The sequence below is a fragment of the Chiloscyllium plagiosum genome, chromosome 7 (assembly GCF_004010195.1).
Source record: "Chiloscyllium plagiosum isolate BGI_BamShark_2017 chromosome 7, ASM401019v2, whole genome shotgun sequence".
In the NCBI taxonomy this organism is placed as follows: domain Eukaryota; kingdom Metazoa; phylum Chordata; class Chondrichthyes; order Orectolobiformes; family Hemiscylliidae; genus Chiloscyllium; species Chiloscyllium plagiosum.
Window position 1 is genome coordinate 52,478,585 of NC_057716.1, and position 23,548 is coordinate 52,502,132.

A 23,548-nucleotide genomic window follows, 5' to 3' on the forward strand; every position below is an offset into this window, starting at 1 on the left:
GCCTGTGACTATCGATGATACAAATATCTCAGCAAGAGGCCTAGCAATCACTTCTCTAGCTTCCCACAGAGTTCTAGTGTACACTGATCAGGTCCTGGGGATTTATCCACCTTTACCCATTTCAAGACATCCAGCACTTCCTCCTCTGTAATATGGATATTTTGCAAGATGTCACCATCTATTTCCCTGCAGTCTATATCTTCCATATCCTTTTCCACAGTAAATACTGATGCAAAATACTCATTTAGTATCTCCCCCATTTTCTGCAGCTCCACACAAAGGCCGCTTTGCTGATCTTTGAGGGGCCCAATTCTCTCCCTCGTTACCCTTTTGTCCTTAATGTATTTGTAAAAACTCTTTGGATTCTCCTTAATTCTATTTGCCAAAGCTATCTCATTTGTATTTCTGTTGCATGATTCATATGTATTAATTATATTGTACTGAACAATTTTGAAACCAAGCAGTTCGCATATCCTTTTCTGTTAATAATAACTGACCTCATAATTTTTCCAAACATTAAACAGATAAGCTTAAAAACAAATATTTGTGAATAAATCTTAACAGCAACTGATTTGTAAAATCAGTAAGCTTTATGTTTTAGGAACTTTGAACACCACAATCTACTCATATATGCAAATTACCTAGTCCTCATGATGTATAAAAGAACAAACTCAATGGAAGTTTATTTTATGAATTCATATTTATGTAAATATATGTTTTTGAAGCCATACGCATTATCTCCATGAACTAAAAACATCAGGTAGCATATTTTCTCAAATTTTCTGATAAATCAATTTTCAATTGCCATCTTTTTGTTGTTAAAGTCTCAAATTCAAAACAGGTCATAATATTCACATAAGTAGTGGTAATGTTAATGAGTAGAACAATTAAAGTGAAAACTGTTAAATCATTACTGTTAGAAAGTGTTCTATCATGGTTTAAGGATAATAGAAAATCTGGTTTCATGGCAGTGTAGAAAATCCTTGATCACTAAAAACCTGCTGAAATTTCACAAGCACATGGGGACAAGCATATGCCAACATTAAAGGATACAGACATTACACTTTGTTGGTCTTTCTACTATTTTATCCATGCTGTTCTATCAGCATTTTATCTTACATCACAGGCGCTCTGTAACAGCAGGCTGGCTGATTAAATAATATCCACATTGCATTCCTCTGTTAGTCCATATGGTGATATGAGAAGTTTACACAGTATGCTCAGAAGGTGACAATTTGGTCCTGATGGGATCTACAAACTACACTTTGTGTAATCTGTTTTGTCTGGCTAACTGGATGTTCTGTTTACAAAAATTGGATTATGGAGGTCCTGTAGTGAATTCTTAATCTTTGAATTTAATTAAAATGCAATCAGAGGCAGTATTTGGGTTGGTAACTGAAAAACTGATTTTAAATTACGATGTGACATGAACTGAAGTGAATATGCATAATTTTTGAGAAATGTCGCTTAAGAATCCCAGGGACTGATAACAGTGCAACATCATTCAGCTCTTCTCTACTGGTTCCTGGAGGCTCCAGGTTACAAGCATCTCCTTCAGGGAAGAGGTAACAACCTTGTTTGTTTAAATAAACTCTGAATGCCAGGGACAAAGAGCCATTTCTTGTTCTCAATGTTATTCGGAAGCCCATTCCCACTCAAATTACGATTTCTGATGATAGAGGAGGAAGGCTCAAAGCTGTCCCAATTCTGCCTTTCCACCCAGATCCAAAGAATTTTGGGGCATAGTCATATAATAATTTAAAATCTAAGTTATATACAGGCTATACCACTGACTTCATTATTTCTCATTATCATCCGTTACTTAGCATGGTTACTAAATGGTTAAGAATCATTCTAGTTGTAGTACAGTGACAATATGTCTTTGGACTCTCACAGGCTACACAGGCTGCATAATTATGTAATTATTGTTTTCATTACCACTTAACCAGTCCCATTAATTTGCTGGATTAACCACAGCAGTTCTCCATTCTCCTTTCACAAGTCTATAAAATGTTATTTTTGGAAGGAATTTCAGTGCTCAAAAAAGTCCAGTCAGGGGGCATTATCCATAAAATATTCAATTTAAGATAACAACCGGAATAGGAAGAACGTCTCCTATAAAATGCTAATTCATTCATTTGTTCGCGTTTTGCTATAAATACTTTAATAATGCAAACCAATCGAAATCTGAGAAGGTTAATCTTTCTTTGAAATTCTTTTTATTTGTATTACTTATGAACTGAACTATATTCCCTTCTATTTTCAGGCAATTAATTCGTTCTTTCTTCTGTCAAGTGTTAACTTGGATACTGAAGTTCAACTACAGCAATCATGCCCGGTTTGTCAATTAACAGTTGAAAAAGGGAAAACAAACATTAATCTGTCAAGTAAGCATGCATTCCTCAGACATTGGCCCTGAATTTCTGTCTGGTTCTACTGATCTAAAAATTGTAATTTGCAGCAGAAAATCAGCTGAGAAATGCAATTTATACTTTTATTAGGGGGTTTCACACATCTCTTAGCAAAGAATCCACATAGGATTATTTCAGTCAGTTATACACAGTGAATACAGTAACTACAAAATTCAAGTTGTTTGAAGAGTTCCACGGGGCTTTCAAACAATTTAAAAGTAATTGGAATATGAAATATTCATTTTAAGTCATTCTGACCAATAAATAAAGAAAGATAGAAAGACTTTGTATGACCTTCGGACTTCCCAAAGCACTTTGCAGCCAACAAAAGAACCTTTAAAGAATAGTCAAGGTTGAAACATAAATAAGTTACATGGCAGCTGATTTGGGAACAGCAAGATACTACAAATAGGAACTGAATAATTAGTTGACAACCTAAATATTTTAGATGTTTGATGAAAGATAAATATTTCAAGACTATACATTTTGAGTCATTTTTAGCTGAAAGCAACACACTTTCCATTCCCTAACCCTAACTAACAGATTCAAGTTGGCCTTCAATCCCCATCATCATTTAAAAGGCACATATCTCTGCAGTCTGCAAATATACTTTTCGTTCTAAGCACAAGGCTAAGCAAGGGAGTAGCTCTGTGCCAGGGTATCTTTGTACCATGCTAACAGCACAGAACAGACAATAATAGCATTCCCGAGCCCAGACAGAACTGGAGTAACAGTGCTCATATTCAGCTTTAGAGCAGGAATGAGAATGGGATTCGGAAAATCAGTCCAATTTTTTTTTGTTATCAGTTAGCTATCTGAAACCCATGGAAGCGAAATAACATGAGAGCTCCAAACAATTAGATAAAAGTATTTTATTTCTTCGTAGCATAAAGTGAACATTCGTTCAATTAAAATGTTCCAAAAGCACATGACAACAGTAACACTGTTGCGAAATAGGGAGAAGACAGTATTGCATCAAAGATGGATGACCACTAGGGAGACAGGGAAAACTGAAAGAAAAACTCTGAACTCGGATCAAGTTAGGCTCTCTAAGAGACTTAAAGCTGTACCTTCGCATGGTGCTATTAATGAGTCAGAGGCTGGACCAGTCAACAAAATATCAATGACGCCAGTAAACAAGTATTGGCTCAAAGAAAGGGCAAGGTTATTAGCAAAACAGATGGTGAGAGATATCTCCATAAACGATAACAGTACAGATACTCTTTCCAATTGCTAGGATAAGAGCAATATATATATACACGTGAGAAACCTTTTTCAAATGGAGGGAAAGTAATCAGTCACTGCCGTCCATGTAAGCCAATGGTGTTAGGAAAGAAAAGCCTCAAGTCCTGAAATGTGAATTCAGCAAATAAGAAAACAAATTTAGGGGTTTGTCTTTACAGGTGGTCATTTCTAATTGCTTCCCAACCCGTGTACTAAAATAGAAACAGGCAGAAATATTAGCATGACTAAATGTGGTGTGTCAGGAAGAGTTGCTGAGAGATTTTGGCATCAGTTGTGCGACACATGGAAGTCATTTCACAAGAATGATTCAAATTGGACAACTTTTACTGGCAAATTGGTTTAATATGGAAACGGGAAGGGGGCTCAATTGGGTTGTCCCTGAAATTGAGATACAAATTTAACCTGGACCCATGCTTCTGATTCAGGCAGCATGCCGACATTGAGCTGCCACATCCTATGATCAGGGAGGAGAAAGTGAGGACTGCAGATGCTGGAGACCAGAGTTGAAAAATGTGGTGCTGGAAAAACACAGCAGGCCAGACAGCATCTGAGGAGCAGGAGAATCGACTTTTCGGGCATAAGCCCTTCTTCAGGAATGAGGCTGGTGTGTCAAGCGGACTGAGATAAAAGGTAGTGGGGAGGGAATTTGGGAGGGGGGGGCGCTGGGAATACGACAGGTGGAAGGAGGTGAGGGTGATAGGCTGGAGAGGGGGTGGGGCGGAGAGGTCGGGAAGAAGATTGCAGGTCAAGAGGGCAGTGCTAAATCCAGGGGTTCGGACTGAGATAAGGTGGGGGGAGGGGAAATTAGAAAGCTGGAGAAGTCTACATTAATCCCGTGTGGTTGGAGGGTTTCTAGGCGGAAGATGAGGTGCTCTTCCTCCAGGCGTCTATTCCTCCGTCATTTCCGCCACCTCCAAACAGACCCCACCACCAGGGATATATTTCCCTCTCCACCCCTATCAGCGTTCCGGAGAAACCACTCCCTTTGCGACTCCCTCGTCAGGTCCACACCCCTCACCAACCCAACTTCCACTCCTGGCACCTTCCCCTGCAACCACAAGAAATGCAAAACTTGCGCCCACACCTCCCCCCCTCACCTCCCACTAAGGCCCCAATGGATCCTTCTATATCCATTGCAAATTCACCTGCACCTCCACACACATCATTTACTGTAACTGCTGTACCCAATGTGGTCTCCTCTACATTGGGGAGACAGGCCGCCTACTTGCGGAACGTTTCAGGAAACACCTCTGGGACACCTGCACCAATCAACCCAACCGCCCCGTGGCTGAACTCTTTAGATTAGATTACTTACAGTGTGGAAACAGGCCCTTCAGCCCAACAAGTCCACACCGACCCGCCGAAGCGCAACCCACCCATACCCCTACATCTACCCCTTTACCTAACACTACGGGCAATTTAGCATGGCCAATTCACCTGACTTGCACATCTTTGGAAGGAAACCAGAGCACCTGGAGGAAATCCACGCAGACACGGGGAGCATATGCAAACTCCACACAGTCAGTCGTCTGAGGCGGGAATTGAACCCGGGTCTCTGTCGTTGTGAGGCAGCAGTGCTAACCACTGTGCCACCATGCCGCCCACTCCCCCTCCCACTCCGCCAAGGACACGCAGGTCCTTGGCCTCCTCCATCGCCAGACCCTGACCACACGACGCCTGGAGGAAGAGCGCCTCATCTTCCGCCTAGGAACCCTCCAACCACACGAGATGAATGTAGACATCTCCAGCTTCCTCATTTCCCCTCCCCCCATCTTATCTCAGTCCCAACCCCCAGATTCAGCAACGCCCTCTTGACCTGCAATCTTCTTCCCGACCTCTCTGCCCCCAACTCCTCTCCAGCCTATTACCCTCATCCTCACCTCCTTCCACCTGTTGTATTCCCAGCGCCCCTCCCCCAAATTCCCTCCCCACTACCTTTTATCTCAGCCCGCTTGACATACCAGCCTCATTCCTGATTCTCCTGCTCGATTCTCCTGCTCCTCGGATGCTGTCTGGCCAGCTGTGTTTTTCCAGCACCACATTTTTCAACATCCTATCATCAATACCACTAGCCCTGTAGTCTGCTCATTGCAGCACAACCAGATCATCACCAAGCAAAAAACAACACCACTGGCAAAACAAAATGGGTGATGTAGTTTCCAGCAACCCCACCTATAAAGGCAGTAGGCTCCCCACATTCACACCAGACACCCTGGGGAGTATGACGTAGCTAGAGGTATGCTTTCCATCTTGGAAGGAAATCCAGTCTCTGTTTGCAGTGGCAATGGTTGGTACTGTATTCCAGAAAACAGAGATGAGAAACAGATGTAAGGTAAGTGTGGGGGCTCCAGAGGTTAGGGATTAGCTGAACAACAAGCCTGGAGTTGATGGTGTGGGGTTGGGGGAGGAATGAAAAGGTTCCAAAGGCTGGAGGAGGAAGCAGGATTCAGATGTTAGGGATTTGTAAACAAAAAGTGAGCCGATGATAAAGGACCGCTCCCTTTTTATCCACCTGAGGTTCAAACAGGCTAATCTGCCCAGCTTCCCTCACCCCAGCCTACCACTGACCTTCTCCTGAGATGGGCAGATTGGCCATCAATTAAGACAAGGGGTGGTGGGCTGTCCTTAAATCATGGCAAACTCAAGGGCACTGCTGCCTCACAGTACCAGGGACCCGGGTTCGATTCCTGCCTCAGGCAACTGTCTGTGTGGAGTTTGCACATTCTCCCTGTGTCTGCGTGGGTTTCCTTCGGGTGCTCTGGTTTCCTCCCACAATCCAAAAATGTGCAGATCAGGTGAATTGGCCATGCTAAATTGCCCATAGTTTTAGGTGCATTAGTCAGAGGGAAATGGGTCTGGGTGGGTTACTCACCAGAGGTTAGGTGTGGACCTTTTGGGCCGAAGGGCCTGTTTCCACACTACAGGGAATCTGATCTTTCAAAAAAAACTCTGCCTAGAAATGAATTGGCTGCAGCCAGGCAAGGGGTCATGGGTACAGCATGGAGCCTCGGAACACTTCAATCCCATGGCATCAATGTGAACTTCACCAGTTTCCTCATTTCCCCTCCCTCCACCTTACCCCAGTTCTAACCTTCTAGCTCAGCATCATCCTCATGACCTGTCCTACCTGCCAATCTTCCTTCCCACCTACCCACTCCACCCTCCTCTCTGACCTATCACCTTCATCCCCACCCCCATCCATCTATTGTATTCTTTGCTACCTTCTCCCCAGCCCCACCCTCCTCCTGTTTATCTCTCCACCCCGGAGGTTCCCTGCCTCCATTCCTGATGAAGGGCTTTTGCTCGAAATGTTGATTTTCCTGCTCCTCAGATACTGCCTGACTTGCTGTGCTTTTCCAGCATCACTCTAATCTAGACTCTGATTTCCAGCATCTGCAGCCCTCACTTTTGCCTAAGGGGTCATGGGTAGCAAAGGTTCATGTTCCTGGTGGGTGAATTCTGCTGCAGGGGACTCAGACAAGCACTTTGATAGGAGTTTTATAGAACAAAATAAATGGGAATGCATTTTTAAATTCTAGGTGGTTTGCATAACATATGAGAATACTGCATGTAATAACAAGGAGCATGGGGCAGTCCAGCAATCTAAGCATTGGGTTTTGTGTGGGGCTCAAAGCCCTATCTTTCCAGGATGGAAATGGTCAATTCCAAAAATGGGCAATCCAGGAGCATAGCAGCTTGAGATTAGCCACCTCCAGGGAAATCAGCAACCACTGTGATAGCATGAATACTGGCAAAGGCACCTGGAAGATAGATACTAGGAGAAATGTAGAAGGTGATTAATGTAATATTGGAATGTGACATCATTTTATTTGTTAATTATATAATGGAGAGAGGCAGTGGCACAGTAGCAACGCATATGGGCTAAAAGTCCAGAGACCCAGATTAATGCTCTGGGCGCAGAGATTCAAATCCCGCCATTGGTAGAATTTAAATTTAATTAATGAAAAGAATCTGGCATTGTAAGCTAATCTAACAATGTCCACAAAACCATAGTTGATTGCTGGAAACATCCATCAGTATCTATTTATTAATGGATGTTTCTTAGAGTACAGCCTCCAAGTAACTCCAGACCTATAGCCTGATGGTTCACTCACAACTGCCCCCTGAATTGGCCCTATCAGACCAATGCTGAAAATGTTTTGCTGGAAAAGCACAGCAGGTCAGGCAGCATCCAAGGAACTTGAGAATCGACGTTTCGGGCATAAGCCCTTCTTCAGGAATCTCGACGTTTCGGGCGTAAGCCCTTCTTCAGGAAGGGCTCTTCCTCCTATCAGACCAATGGCAAATAAGGATAGGCACTAAACGCTGATCTTGTCAACAATGGTCACACACCATGAAAGAACAAAAGGGCTAAGAGCCTAGAATCCCATTAGTTTGTTGAACTAAGTACACAGGAGAAACATTAAATCACTGACAGCCCAAGCATTCTTTTCTTAGACTTATTTTACTAATGGTTTGATGTTTATTTACACAAGATGAAGAAGTATTAAGTGATTTAAAGTGCTGGTTGATTGACACTTTCTCAGTGTTGTAGTAACAGCAAGTTTTCAAAAAATGCTATGCATTTCTGTTTTTTAAAACATTCCCACTTATGTCATTTCTACTATAGTGTTCATGGGTTTTGAGGAGGGAATGCTGGGTGAATGGGAATAGATGTGCCATGAGTTGGTGTGGAGAGTACATGGGACCATTGTCATGGTTGAGGGTGCAAGAGTTGGTATTGACGTTACAAGGGTGTCTTGGACAGGTAAAGGAGAGTGATGGGTGGGGGTTAAAGGGCCTAATATTTGACAAATACTTAACTTGGACAAAGTCCCTGAGAACTGAGGCAGATCTCTTTAAGCAGACCACTCTGGTATTTGGCTCCTATTGATATGTGTCATGGGACAGAGGGGCTTATCTAATTCCTCAGCTGCCTGATGGCAGACTGGAAATCAAGCCCTACTAGTCCCAGAGTTGTCAAAACATTAAAGATGTTATAAAAGCAAAATTCTCCAGTTTACCTGTCGTTTAGACAGAGATTGATAGAAAACATGGACCATTAACAAGGTAGACTGTTTATTACAAATAAATAGATTCTAACCACAGGTAAACAATTATGAGCTGTCATCATTTCACACTACCAGTTAAACTCTAACCCGCTTATAAACCTCCTAACACACATATGCATACCGATAGACACAGAAACATTGGTATTAGGTGGAGCAACAAACTGGGAAGGCAGTTCAATGATCCCTATGTACATGGCTTGCATAGACAATCGTGTGACTTGTCAGGGCTCACTATTATTGATCACTTCCTTCAAGTGGTTTTACTTCATTGCAAGTGGTACAGAACAACTGATTCACAATGTATAAAGTCTCTGATATAATAGTTAAAAGCAATAGATTATGGCAAATGAAGGGAAAATAAATGGGCTTTTCTCAGGCCTTAGGTATGTTAACTGCAGAGAAAAGGACACCACCTGCCCTTCCAGAGGTTAGATCTGATGGCTTCTGACATTCATATCCACAAACTGTTCAGTTCCTTGGGAGCCACTGCTGTTGGCAACAACAAAGACTTTGTCATCAACAGCCAGTCACCACTCCATAGACTAAGCAGCTACTTGCTGCTAGCCAAATCTCATTTATACATAGTTATTGGTTCTAGTTCTGCAACTTAATCTCCCCCACTGCTTGAACAAACAGCAGTGGGAACCATACTTACAACAAGCGCTGATAGCTTACTTTTAAACTATCATTCCAAAATCCTTGGTTTACAAAACAGTTCTTTTCCCATTTCAGTCCACAATCAAAAATACAGGAAGAGAAAATGATCCAGTTTTTACAGAACTGAAATCACACTGCTCAGGACACCCTTTCCGAGGCGGGTGCAGTGTTAGCACAAACTTGAGCCATTCACCTCTGAGAGGAAAATTCACCTCGTGGAGTAGATTTAATACCAACAGAAATCTTGCTGCAAACCCAACAAGCACTTCTTTTCCCTTTCTGATTTATTAGTTACACTGCACCAAATCTTTTTCTATGATGTTAATTTTCCCTTCAATCATATTTCACAACATCTCCAGGATGTAATCGCAATGATATTCCCCATTCATCTTACCATATACAGTTATAGAGATGTACAGCATGGAAACAGACCCTTGGGTGCAACCTGTTCATGCTGACCAGATATCCCAACCCAATCTAATCCCACCTGCCAGCACCCGGCCCATATCCCTCCAAACCCTTCCTATTCATATACACATCCAAATGCCTCTTAAATGATGCAATTGTACCAGCCTCCACCACTACTTCTGGCAGCTCATTCCATATGTGTAACATCCTCTGTGTGAAAAGGTTGTCCCTTAGGTCTCTTTTATATCTTTCCCCACTCACCCCTAAACCTATGCCCTCTAGTTCTGGACTCCCCCAACCCAGGGAAAAGACTTTGCCTATTTATCCTATCCATGCCCCTCATAATTTTGTAAGCCTCTATAAGGTAAACCCTCAGCCTCCGACGCTCCAGGGAAAACAACCCCGGCCTGTTCAGCATCACCCTACAGCTCAAATCCTTTAACCCTGGCAACATCCTTGTAAATCATTTCTGAACCCTTTCAAATTTCACAACGTAATTCTGATAGGAAGGAGACCAGAATTGCACACAATATTCCAACAGTGGCCTAACCAATGTCCTGTACAGCTGCAACATGACCTCCCAACTCCTGTACTCAATACTCTGACCAATAAAGGAAAGCATACCAAATGCCTTCTTCACTATCATATCTACCTGCGACTCCACTTTCAAGGAGATATGAACCTGCACTCCAAGGTCTCTTTGTTTAGCAACACTCCCTAGGACCTTACCATTAAGTGTATAAGTCCTGCTAGGATTTGCTTTTCCAAAATGCAGCACCTCACATTTATCTGAATTAAACTCCATCAACCACTTCTCAGCCCATTGGCCCATCTGGTCAAGATCCTGTTAAAAACAATCTCTTACATAATCACTAGCCCATTTAATAAACACTGCATAATAATCATACCTTTAGCCATCATCTGTATGCCATACCTTGACCATGCATTTAGTACCTTTCTATGGCCTCACCCCTCCTATTTCTGAAATAGACTCCAATCATTCAAGATTTCTGCACTCCTTCAATTTTGACCTTCTGCTCATTGCTGATTTTCATCACTTCATCATTGATAATTTCCTTCCCAAACCTCTCTGTCTTTCCCCTTTCAAATCTGCCCTTTTGACTAAATCTTGATCACTTATCCTAATAGGTCCCAAGTGGCTCACTGTCAAATTTTGTCCAATGTTATCGTGAAATGTTTTGGAATGTTTTATCACATAAAAGGTCTACATAAATTATACATTGCAACAATGATGACAATGAAATAATAACATTTTGAAAGTTAGAGATTAAGAAATCATGCATCAGTAAAGCAAAAGATGCTTCACATCTCAGTGATCTGATAAGTCAAGGCTTTACCTGTTGAACATCCTGCTGAAAAACACACAGCTGAAGCCGTTGATGCAGTCGTACTTTGCGGTGCTGCCAGATACTTTCAAGCCTTCTCTGGTGATGTAACACCTCATGAACAATGTCCAAGACTCGATGGACTGCTTTGGAGTAATTTGCAGTTGCAGTGAGTGACTCAGAATTCCCTGGGCTTAACGGTCGCTGCAGTACATCTAGAAGAGCTTTGCCATCCTGACTTACCTGTGATAAATAACATATGAGTTGTATCAAATGTGCTATGCCAAACTGAACAATTGATTCTGGCACGAATAATCAGTCACCCATGATTCAACTAAATTTGCTAAACTTCCTTCAATGTTTTTCTGTTTTATACTGCTAAATATGTTTATTTAAAACTTACAAATGACTCTACCTTATTTACAATCATTAGCTCTGCCTGGCTTGAACTGTCATGCTAAAATGGCTTACTTAAGCTGTTTCATGGCCTCAAAAAGCATTTTCATCAATAAAACAAGCTGACAAGTATAACCAATTATCTAGAACTGTACAAACTTTCAAGGCAAAGGACCATAAAACAGGATTGTTATAAATTACATAGAACAAAAATTGTAAACACTACAGATGGCTTGACTGAACAAGTAGAATAGTAGATATTTTATATAGGACATTGACTGAATTATACTGCCAAACTTACAAAAGTCAGGTCAGAAACGTCAAGGGTAATATAGTGTAACTGATTGAGAATTGCTTTATAATTGAATAGGTTGAGCAACTAATAAAAGAGCAGAAGTTGAATTATAATAAGCAGAAAGATAGAACAATGAAAGCAGTCTGGTGATTATGTGTAAACCTTCTTCAAATGAATGCGTCAGTTCTTTACCTCTGCATATGCCTGCGTGATCTGCTCATACAGCGTTTGATGATGGTGAATTGCAATCTCCAAATCTTGCATTTCAGATGGAAGTCCTCCTTCAGCACAGGTTTTGCACCAGATATCAACACTTGACAAATACTAAATAAAATTGGAAGCAGGTATTAATACTAAACATATTTTTCTCTTATAAAATCTCAGTGAAATTAAGCAAAAGAGAGATAAGGAGAAGCTTTTATACACCCATTTGTTACAATATCCATGTATTTATGAAAGAATGGAGGAAACAGCTTCAAAACTGTATTGAACGTACAGTATACCTAATTTGTGGAGCAATGGGAAAGATGGGACGCGACCTAATTAATAGTTCTTGAAAAAGCGAACCCAGGTCTGACCAGCTGGTTGGCGTCTTTCTGTAGTGTGCAATTCTTCTTTACTCTATAGGGGGTTGACTTTATACTGATCAAGTTATGCTGGAATTGAAATCTTAAGACCTAATCAGAAATCAATGTGGGAATCGGGACTGGAATGAGTGGAACAGCGAGTATGTGATTGCCCCAGTCTCTTAAACAGAAGATCCAGAAGATTTTAACCCCTAGGCATCATTGTCATAACCCAATATCAAGCCCCATCCATTTTCCACCTGTTCCGCAAAGGCAGTTTTAAAACATGAAGAAAATGTGCCTCCTTTGGCCCCTTGAGTCCACTGTCAATTGAAACTGAGTTATGACGTCTGGTTGTGTGAATGTGCAGAGCCTTGTGAGGTGTACAGGTAAAATGATGCCATTGACTTCACCTTATAAGTAAAAGCCCTGCTTCTCTGATGCAAAGCTTTCTCCCTACATTCATTCTAATCCTTTGATGACACTGCGTGCACTGGGTAGGAGTGATGAAAACTGAGCAATTATTGTTTGTTTAAGAACACCGAGTTAATTTCACCATGTGTCTGATGATATATAGCTTTTCTACATTTTCAATATTTTAATCTTGGAAATGTTATTACTTTTGAAAAGTATATTTGTTATACATTTTTCTTGACTGAGAGAAATGGATAGTTTCTTTGCTTTTTTTACATTCATCACTGGATGTCGATGTCACTGCCAAGGCCAGTATCTATTAAGACCATCAGACAGACAATCAGAATTAGGCCATTTGACACATCAAAGCTGCTCGACCATTCCATCATGGCTGATTTAATTCTCAACACCCCCTATTCTCCAATCTTGTCGTGTAGCCCTTGATCGCCTTACTTGCCAAGAATCTATCTATCTCTCACTTAAATACTCAATGATTTGACCTCCACAGCTCTCTGCAACAATAAGTTCCACAAATTAACCTTCCTCTGGGTGAAGAAATTCCTCATCATTTCAGTTCAAGCGTACTGTCCTTCCACTCTGAGGCTGAGCTCTCAGGTCCTAGTCTCTCCTACCATTGTAAACATCTTCTCCATGGCAAAACTGAGGAATGCAGATGCTGGAGATCAGAGTCAAGATTAGAGTGGTGCTGGAAAAGCACAGCAGGTCAGGCAGCATCCGAGGAGCAGGAAAATTAATGTTTCGGGTAGGAGCCCTTCATCAGGAATGAGGCTGGGTCCTCCTGGCACTTTCCCCTGCCACCACAGGAATTGCATAACCTGCACCCACACCTCCCCCCTCAACTCCATCCAAGGCCCCAAAGGAGCCTTCCACATCCATCAAAGTTTCACCTACATATCCACAAATGTCATTTATTGTACCCTTTACATTGGGGAGACTGGACGCCTTCTCGCAGAGCACTTTAGGGAACATCTCCGGGACACCTGCACCAATCAGCCCCACCGCCCCATGGCCAAACGTTTCAACTCCTCCTCCCACTCTGCGAAGGACATGCAGGTCATGCAGGTCCTGGGTCTCCTCCATCACCATTCCCTCACCACCTGACGCCTGGAGGAAGAATGCCTCATCTTTTGCCTCGGAACCCTTCAACCCCAGGGCATCAATGTATACTTCACCAGTTTCCTCATTTCCCCTCCCCCCACCTTACCCCAGTTCCACACTTACAGCTCAGCACCATCCTCGTGACCTATCCTACCTGCCAATCTCCCTTCCCACCTATCCACTCCACCCTCCTCTTCGACCTATCACCTTTATCCCCACCTCCATCCACCTATTGCACTCTTAGCTACCTTCTCCCCAGCCTCACCCCCCTCATATTTATCTTCTCTCTGTATTCTGTAGGTTTCAATCAGATCCTCCCTCATTCTTCTAAATTTAATCAAGTATACGTCCAGAGTCCTAAATTGCTCCTCATATGAAAAACTCTTCTCCCCTGGGATCCAATTTCCAAAACCTTTCCCCATTTAGAAAATAGTCTACACCTTTATACTTCCTATGCAAGTGCATAACCTCATATTCAGTGCAGAGGGAAAGAGGTGCTTTTTGTTTGCTGTTTTTATCTCATAGTTGGTTAGGCTTTCTTTTAACAGGATAAATTGAAGCCCAAGATCAGGAGAAAGTGAAGACTGCAGATGCTGGAGATCAAAGTCCATAGTGTGGCGCTGGAAAAGCACAGCAGGTCAGGCAGCATCCAAGGAGCAGGAGAATCAACATTTCAGACGTAAGCCCTTCATTAGAATGAAACGTCGATTATCCTGCTTCTTGGATGCTGCCTGACCTGCTGCGTTTTTCCAGCACCACATTCTCAGCCCAGGATCAGGAGCCCAGCACAAAAGAGTGACATCTATTGCTCATTGTTAATTGTTCTTGAGAATATGGTAGTTCTCTGGAACCACTACAGTCCTTAGTGTGTAGGTGCATCCACAGTGCTGTTAGGGATGGAGATGCATGATTTTTATTCAGTGACAGTGAGGGAACTATAATATAGTTCCAAGTGAGGATGTTGTGCAGTTTGAAGGGGAACTTGCAAGAGAAGGTGGTTCCATGTATCTTCTGCACTTATCCTTCTGGATGCCAGAAGTCACAGGTTTGAAAGATGCAGGTAATGAAGTCTGGATGAGGTTACTGGACTGCATCTTGTAGAAGGTACATGCTGCTGCCAACATGTCTCAGTAGTAGAGACAGTGAATATTGAAGATGTTAGATGGAGTACCAATCACTCTGGCTGCTATGTCCTGAATGTTGTCAAGCTTCTTGGGTGTTGTTGGATTTCCACACCCTTATAGTTCTGCCTTATAGATGCTGGGTGGATTTGGGAATAAGGACATGAGTTACTTGCTGCAGAATTGCTAATCTCTGATCTACTCTTGTTGCTTCAGTATTTATATGGCAGGTCCAGTTCAGTTTCTGGTCAAGGATGTTGTTAATAGGGATTCAGTGATAATGATTCAGTGAATGACAAGGGCGGATTCTCTTTTGTTAGGTTGGTAATTGGCTGGCACTTGTGTGCTGTGAATTACAATTGCTATTGATCAACTCAAGTCAGAATGTTGTAGGTCTTCCTCATTTGTACATGGATTGCTTCAGTGTCTCAGGAATCATAAATGGTTCTCAACATTGGGCAATCATCAGCAACCTCTGACTTTGTGATGGAGCAAAGCTCATTGATGAAGCAGCTGCAGGTGGTTGGATTGAGGACATTACCCTAAGGAATTCCTGCAGTAATATCCTGGAGCTTTTTTCACTTCAGGAGTTCAGGTTTTTTATTGAAGTTTGAACTAAGGCTATAATGTGGTCAGAAGATGAGTGGGCCAGTTGGACCACAAATTGAATTTTAGTGTGCAGATTATTGTTGAGGAAGAGCCAATTGGTAGCACTGTCACCAACTATTTCCATCACTTTACTCATTATTGAGTGGAGACAATGGGGCAGTAATTTGCTGACTAGGATAGATCCTGCTTTGTGTATGTAGGACATATCTAGGAAATATTATATGTTAATGGGTAGATGCCATGCTGTTGCTGCGCTGGAAGAGCTTGGCTAGGGTAACAGCAAGTCTGGATCACAAATCTTCAGTGCTATTGCTGGAATGTTTTCACAGCCCATTGCCTTTGCAGTATCCAGTGGTCATTTCCTGACTTTGTGTAGAAGGAATTGCATTGGCTGGAAGTTTGCAACTTTAATGTTAGGGATTTGATCTATTGAAATAAAACAAAAAATTGTTGATGCTGGAGATCTGAAGCAAAGACATACATTGCTGGCAAAACTCAGCATGTCTGGTAGCATCTGTGGGAAGAAAGCAGATTTAACATTTTGAACTCGTGACTCTTCATCAGAATGGATAGCAGTGAGGAAAAACTGGTATTTATGCTGAAGGTGATGTTGGGGGAGGGTTGGGGAAAGGAGAGGTGAGCAGATAGGTGGGGCCCAGAGGTATAGAGATAAAAGGGGCAGATAAACCAGAGGATTATGGATGGCAGGGCAGAGCAGAATAGAAGCGGAGTAATAAGAGTTGAGGTCAGCAGAGGACCTCAGAAATGTTCACATTTTTCATCAACTGAGAATTCCCCACTATCGTGATTGACAGAATTCTTAGCCATGTCCGACCTATCTCCCGCACTTCTGCCCTCACACCTTCTTTCCTAACCCAATGATAGGGCTTCCCTCGTCCTCACTTATCACCCCACCAACATCCACATCCAAAGGATCATTAACCATCACTTCTAGTGGGATACCACCAGCAGACACTTATTCCCTCCCTTCTTTTGTCAGCATTTCACAGAAACTGTTCCCTCTGCAATACCTTGGTCCACTCCTCTTCCATTCTCAACACTTCCACTCACCCCATAGCATCTTGCCATGAAATCACTGAAGGTATAATAATGCCCATTTATGTCCTCTCTCCTCACTATCCAAGGCCCCAGACACACCTTTCAGTTGAAGCAATGATTTACTTGCACTTCATTCAATCTAGTCTACTGTGTTCATTGTTCTCAGAGTGATCTCTTTTACTTTGCAGAGTCAAAATGCACAGTAGGTGAATCCTTGGCAGAACACTACATTGTGTGCACTTAAATGACTCAGTGCTTCCTTTCACCTGCCACTTCAATACACCACCATGTTCCCGTGTCACTGTTCCTGTCATAGGTCAGCTGCAGTACTCCAGCAAGCCTCAGCACAAGCTCCTGCACTTGGGGAACTCTGCAGATTCATCGATAATTTTTGAGCCAGATTCCATTCTTCTGTGTTTTTTACCCACCCCCATACTCAGTCCTGTTATGACACGAGCGCTTTTTAGCACAGCCAACCCATTTTCATCCACTCTCAGGCCTATTATCACATTACATGGTTTGCTTTCAGCACAGACTACCCATTCTTTGCTGACCTCAGCTCTCATGATCAGTTATTCAGCTTCTCTTCTGCCCTAGCCTGCTATCCATAATCCTCTGGTTTACCTATCCTTTTCATATCTCTCTCTCCTGCCCCACCTATCTGCTGGCCTTTCCCTTCCAACTTTATTTTGATCACAAATACAAGTTTTTCCTCATTGCTATCAGTTCTAATGAAGAATCATTGGACTCAAAATTTTGGCTCTGCTTTCTGCCAACAGATGCTGCCAAACCTACTGAGTTTCTCCAGAAATTTCTGCTTTTGTATCTGATCCATTGGTTGTGTGATTGTTTAGGTTTGTCTACAACTTGTAGCTTAATTTGTTTGGCATGCAAGCAGTTCTTCACTCTAGCTTCATCAGGTCAACACTTCAGTTTTATAAATGCCTGATGCTACAGCTAGCTTGGCTTTGGCACCTTTTGTTTAACTGCGGTTGATCTCAATGTGAAGGGAGGATTTTGTCTTCACAACAACTGCGCAGTGATCAATCCTATCAATGTTGTCGTGGACAGATGCATCTGCTACAGGTAGATGAGTGAGGATAAGGTCTAGTAAGCTTTTTTATCTTCTTCTTGGTTCCCGCATCACCTGTCACAGACCCCAGTCGAACAGCTATGTTCTTTCGGATTCAATCAGTTCATTCAGTAGGGTTGCCGACACTGAAGTCCCCCGCCCAGACACAGTACATTTTGTGCTGTTGCCACCATTAGGGTGTCTTTTACATGTGGTTCACCATGGAGCGGTACTAATTAATCAGCTCAGGTGTTTGGGATTTAGGGGATGGGCTGTACGTGTTAACCACAAGGAAGTCTCCTTGTCTATGTTCGACCTGATGCCATCAAAACATCATGTGGACTGGAATCAATGTTTGGACTCCCAGGCAAACTCTGTCCTGACTGTATACCACTGTGCTGCCTCCTCTGATGGGTTTGTCCTATCAATGGAACAGAACATACTCAACGATGGATGATGCTGCTGTCTGGGATATTGTAAAGCATGATTCCGTGACAATGACTATGTCAAACTGTTGGTTGATTAAACATGTTGCATAGCTCTTTTAATTTTTGTTCAAGCCCCCAGATGTTAGTAGGAAGAGCTTTGCAGGGTCAACTATTCACCTTTGTCATTTCCAGTGCCTTGTTTGATGTCAGGTGGTCCATTATCATTTCTCTTATTAGGCTTTGTAGCAGTTGGGTACAAGTGTGTGACTTATTAGGCCATTTCAGAGGGTAAGTAGGAGTTAACTACACAACATTGTGAAGTTAGGGTCAAATGTAGGCCAGACCAGATGAGGACGGCAGATTAGCTTTTTCATTCTTTATTAATCTATAATCCCCATTATCATTTTAAAATATTACACTACCTCTGCATATGCTTCTAATCTCTTCAATTAGCTGGAAAAAGGCTTGATTCTCCAGCCCCTAGCATTGCTGGTCTCGAGCTAGCCACCATACTATGTCCAGTGGCACAGTGACTCACTGTTGCCTCACAACATCAGGGACCCAGGTTCAATTCCAGCTTTGGTAACCGTCTGTCTGGAGTTTGCACATTCTCCCCCTGTCTGTGTGTGTTTTCTCCTGCAGTCCAAAGTTGTGCAGGTTACGTGGAATGGCCACAGTAAATATGGGGTTACAGGATAGGGTGGGAGTCTCTTCAGAGGGTTGGTGCAGACTCAATGAGCCAAATGGCCTCTTTCCACACTGTAGGGCCTCTTTCCACACTGCTATTCTACCTAATGACAAAAGTCCTAATTATGTGCACCATCATATTCATCTTCCTTGATGTCAGTTCCACAAGCCTAAAGACAATTCTCATCATGAATATCACGTGACATGTAGAAATCCACCCTATATGCATGTAGTTCTTCACTGCACTGAATCGTTGCTTTTTTGACTTTGGTTTGTCAGCTGATACGTCAATAGACAGTTGACTCAGAAATTTGCTAAATCTTCCTAATAGAACTCTAGAAATGTAATGCTGTGAACACTGTCAAACTCACAGGTTGCAACTATCCCTCATGAAAGATTTCATAGGTTCTGGGCTCCATGAGACAACAAAATTGGGCGATGGCCTCTCTGTTTAAGCACAGGTGGTGACAGTAAAAATTCAATCAGTTTATATTTATACCAAAATTTATAAAGGTTACTTAGGGGATCTAAGTGAGTATGTACATAATAAACAGCAGCAAGAACATTTAGCAATGTTTCACATGTCTGCTATGGCCATTTCTTTCCACTAAATCTAAACAAAATAGCTTACTGGCTATCAGAAATCTATGAAAAACTGTAGATGACAGCTAGCCCTGGAAGATTGACAAAATAGGCTTGCCGCCACATTAGAAACTCTAAATCTTTAAAACATCCACTATATATGAATATAGCACAAGAGAAAAGGCTTACTAGAATTACACATTTGTGTATTCTCCTTATTATCGTGAATCTGAACAGAATAATTAAGCTATAGCTCCCTGTTTGCAAGGACTCCAAAAATGGAATACAAGACTGGGTGAATTGTGAAATGAAGGCATCTGCAGCTAAATGAAAAAAGTTTAATTTCGGTAATAATAAAAATTTGCACTTCTATAGCATCTCTCATATACCACACTCTCCCATGAAGTTTTACAGAAAAATCATCCAAAAAATGTGCCACTGGGCCACATGAGGTGCTATCATGATAGGCAAGTGTAACCCTGGTAAACAAGGTAGATTTTAAGGACTATCTTAAAAGGAGGAAAGGATAGAGAGACAGATGTTTAAAGAAAGTTTTTAGACATCAGGGTTTGGGTAGCTAAAAGTACTGCTGCCAATTGTGGAACCACTGGACTTGATCATGTCAGAATAGGACAAGTACAGTTGACACAGTGGCTCAGTGGTTAGCACTGCTGCCTCACAGCACCAGAGACCTTGGTTCAATTCCACTCTCTGCTGATTGTGCAAACTCCACACTGACATTCTCCCTGTATCATGTGGGTTTCCTCTGGGTGCTCTGGTTTCCTCCCACAGTCCAGCTATGCAGATTAGGTGGATTGGCCATGCTAAATTGCCCATCATGCCCAGAGATGTGCAGGCTAGGTAGATTAGCCATGGGAAATGCAGGGGTAAGGTAGGGGTTGGGATGCTCTTCAGAGGGTCAGTGTGGACTGGATGAGTGGAGGGGCCTGTTTCCACACCATAGGGATTCTATGATTCTCCTCAGCTTATTTCCATACATTGCAGGCAAGATTACTGGATTTGGTATTCAAAGAAAAATGAACTGTATTAAGGAATATGATCCCCACAAGCTTGAAATTCCAAGTAATCAATACAAAATTTACATATTTAATTATAATAAAAGTAGCTCCAGATATAATATTCAAGGTGTTTGTCAGTTCTTAACACATTGTGAAATTACAATCAATTTGAATGCAGCTAATTGTATTGCACATCTATAACAATAACCTCCTAAAACCCCTTTAATTGACACTTCAAAACTGTAATTAAATGTTGAGTGTAACATGTTTACGATTTAAAACTCTTCTAATAATGAGAGTGACTGGCTAATTAGAACTTTAAAAATGTATACAACTCAAGGGGACGTTTTTAATTATAATCATTTGTAACAGGATTGCTATTGTGAGGCAGTTTGTGTTCTTTTGCAGATAAAAATACATTTTTACACGAAGCATTGGGAATGGAAAGCAAAAAATACACGGGGGAGAGAACTATATTTGCAAAGCACTGCCCACTGGTACCATTGTACCTGTGCAACCATGGCATGGGGCATTGTCTGCCCTTTGGAATTGAGGTAGTCTTGCATGGGAGTTCTAGTGCTGTCCTAGGATTTCTTAATCACAGCCTCCAAATAAATTTAAACAATGTTAACCTCACAGACTGAATTACAGAACCTGACAGCAATACAATACTTCATAAAGCTGACACTTGTTACAGTTTTGTAAAACAGCCTCCTTGGTCCCAAAAATCAATTTTTAAACTAATTACCACAATCCATTCAGCAATGATTTTAGTACTGTAAAAGATACATTATAGCAATTTTAACCATGCCCTTTTAACCATACAACCTAGAAAAATCATGGAACAGCAATAGTTTAAATTGAAGCGGCTAAAAAAATCCCATTATTACTATTAATTTTAAGCATTAAATTAATATAATGTAATACTGATCCTATTAGAGAGATGTTGATTCTGTAGGTTATCATCTTATGTTGATTCTGAGATACATGCATAGTCTTTTTCCTCAAACCCACCTGTTCAGCCTTCTGGTGAAATACAGCAGACATTGCCAAGATTGTGCTACGTTCATCGAGAGCGGCTGCAAAACTCTTCCACTCTTGATCAAGTTGGGCAGATATCTGCTTGATCTGCTGGGATGCATAATGACCAGCCTCTGAAAGCCTTGATGCAACAGACATGATGCGATTGATGTTGACATATGCATTCTGAAAAAGCAGAAGATTGCCAATTACAAAATGAATTGTAGTTAAGGTCATAAATTAACATTTCTAAATTATTTTCAATCTTTTTCAGGCAGTCATTCTCCCTTTTCAGCAAATAGAATTATAATTCCGAAAGAATGCTTTTCCAATTTGTATGCAAATCTAAAATGTCACAACAATCTATTTGAATTGAATGCATCAGAAGTACACTCAAAGAAACTTATTCAGACAAAGCAGTGCAAAAGTATGAAACATTTTATTACCTTTCCCAATTTCTATAAAGCTACAGTCTACACAGTCAAATTGTTCATTACAAGATTCAAAACATTAACCTGAATATAATTGAATAATCTAAGAAAACAAACAGCAAAATTAGGTCTCCAATTTCCATGCACTGCCTAATTTGTTCTATGGCATTACAGGTGGATCTTCAATAACATGACGGTTGTGTTCTTGTGCAACCTTGTGCTATAGAAAAATCACGGTTTAGAAACAATGCTTAAAGTGTTGGTGATGTAGTCTTGTTATAGTCAACGCACATTTTAAAAGTTCGTGCTTTAGAAATGGTGTCTCCAATTTGTCAATCGCGTTAATGAAACATGCGTTATAGCAGATTGACTTGTAGCTCACATCGTGCTTGCTTTGGATACACCCCATACCTACCCAGTATGTGATATTGAGTAGGCATAGAGTAGAGTGGGGTAGGAGCAGAAATCACCGAGACTGGCACTGCTCCTGGCCCAGGACACTGGTCCCTGAGCCAAGCGCAACAGGTTCTCTAGGGTGCCAGCCCATGATTATTGGAGACTGATGAAACCCTCTTCCCAGGCTCTGCACGAAATGCCCATGGTAGCTACTAGAATATAACCGCATCGAGAAATTAATGTCAACTAATGTTACAATGTTCTGTTAGGGAATACTAATTTCTCTGTTCAGTTGACAAAATTGGCAAATTGACGATCTGTTGCATTGGCTGATAAAGACAATGTTACAAACTTTAATACTTCCTCATTCAATACGTTTAACTGATTCACTATGTCATACCCCTCCTTCTTAATTATAAAGTCAGCTTTGCCCTCCTCTTTTATAAATACAAACATATAGACTGGATTTTTATGTCTCTGTCAGTGTCAGATTGATAGCAAGCACGTTTTCAAATTCTGACCCAATCTTGGGATTCCTTCAAAATTAATAATAAAGAAAGTCATGCAATCTTCCATGAGTTCTGCCTGATAACAAGCCTCTGATGCTTGGTTACAATGGGGTCTGGGAGGCCTAGTATGAGTATTAATATTATGCATGTGCCACATTTAACAGTTGAAGGCAAAGGGAAAGGCAAATGTTTTCACCATTGCAGAGTTTCTCAAGGCTCAGAAATGTTGAATGCAGGGAGAAACAAGGAGGAATTCCTGCAATCAGCTGAAGGATAAACACAGATTTTTCTGCTGTCTACCAGACAGAATGCAGAAAAGGAAAAACTCTCTGGTCAAAGAGTTGGAATTCATGGAAACCTAATGACTCCGGTAGATTTAACTTGGCCTGACAAGAGGAAAGAATCCTCAAATTGAGCTATGCTGCTGAAGGTCAATTCAGGATTTCTTGGAAAACTGAGGGAAAGGACCTTTGATGGTCACTTTATGGCTCAGCAAAACAAAGAGAAGCAAGCTCAAAGGAAGCTGGGTATAGCTTTTGCCTGAATCCTGTACATTCTAATCCTGCAGAGAGCATGAGGTAATATAAATGATGGATGGGGTTGTCATTGACGTTAAGAAACTGATAAGTTAGCATTTTTATAACTTAAAATATTAATTGCCTACTAAATAATATTTAGTTGGTGTT

The 23,548-nt window shown here is 41.5% G+C and overlaps 1 protein-coding gene across 11 annotated transcripts in view; it reads right to left on the reverse strand.

Annotated features, from left to right (window-relative positions):
- kalrna (kalirin RhoGEF kinase a) overlaps positions 1-23,548 on the reverse strand; it is a 713,874-nt gene that overhangs the window by 365,501 nt on the left and 324,825 nt on the right. For all 11 annotated transcript variants that reach the window (XM_043693727.1, XM_043693729.1, XM_043693725.1 and 8 more), the window contains exons 7-9: positions 21,521-21,712; positions 12,023-12,154; positions 11,152-11,382 (exon numbers count right to left, since the gene is read on the reverse strand). In XM_043693727.1, the coding sequence (XP_043549662.1) occupies positions 11,152-11,382; positions 12,023-12,154; positions 21,521-21,712 (555 nt within the window). The remainder of the gene's footprint in view (positions 1-11,151; positions 11,383-12,022; positions 12,155-21,520; positions 21,713-23,548) is intronic.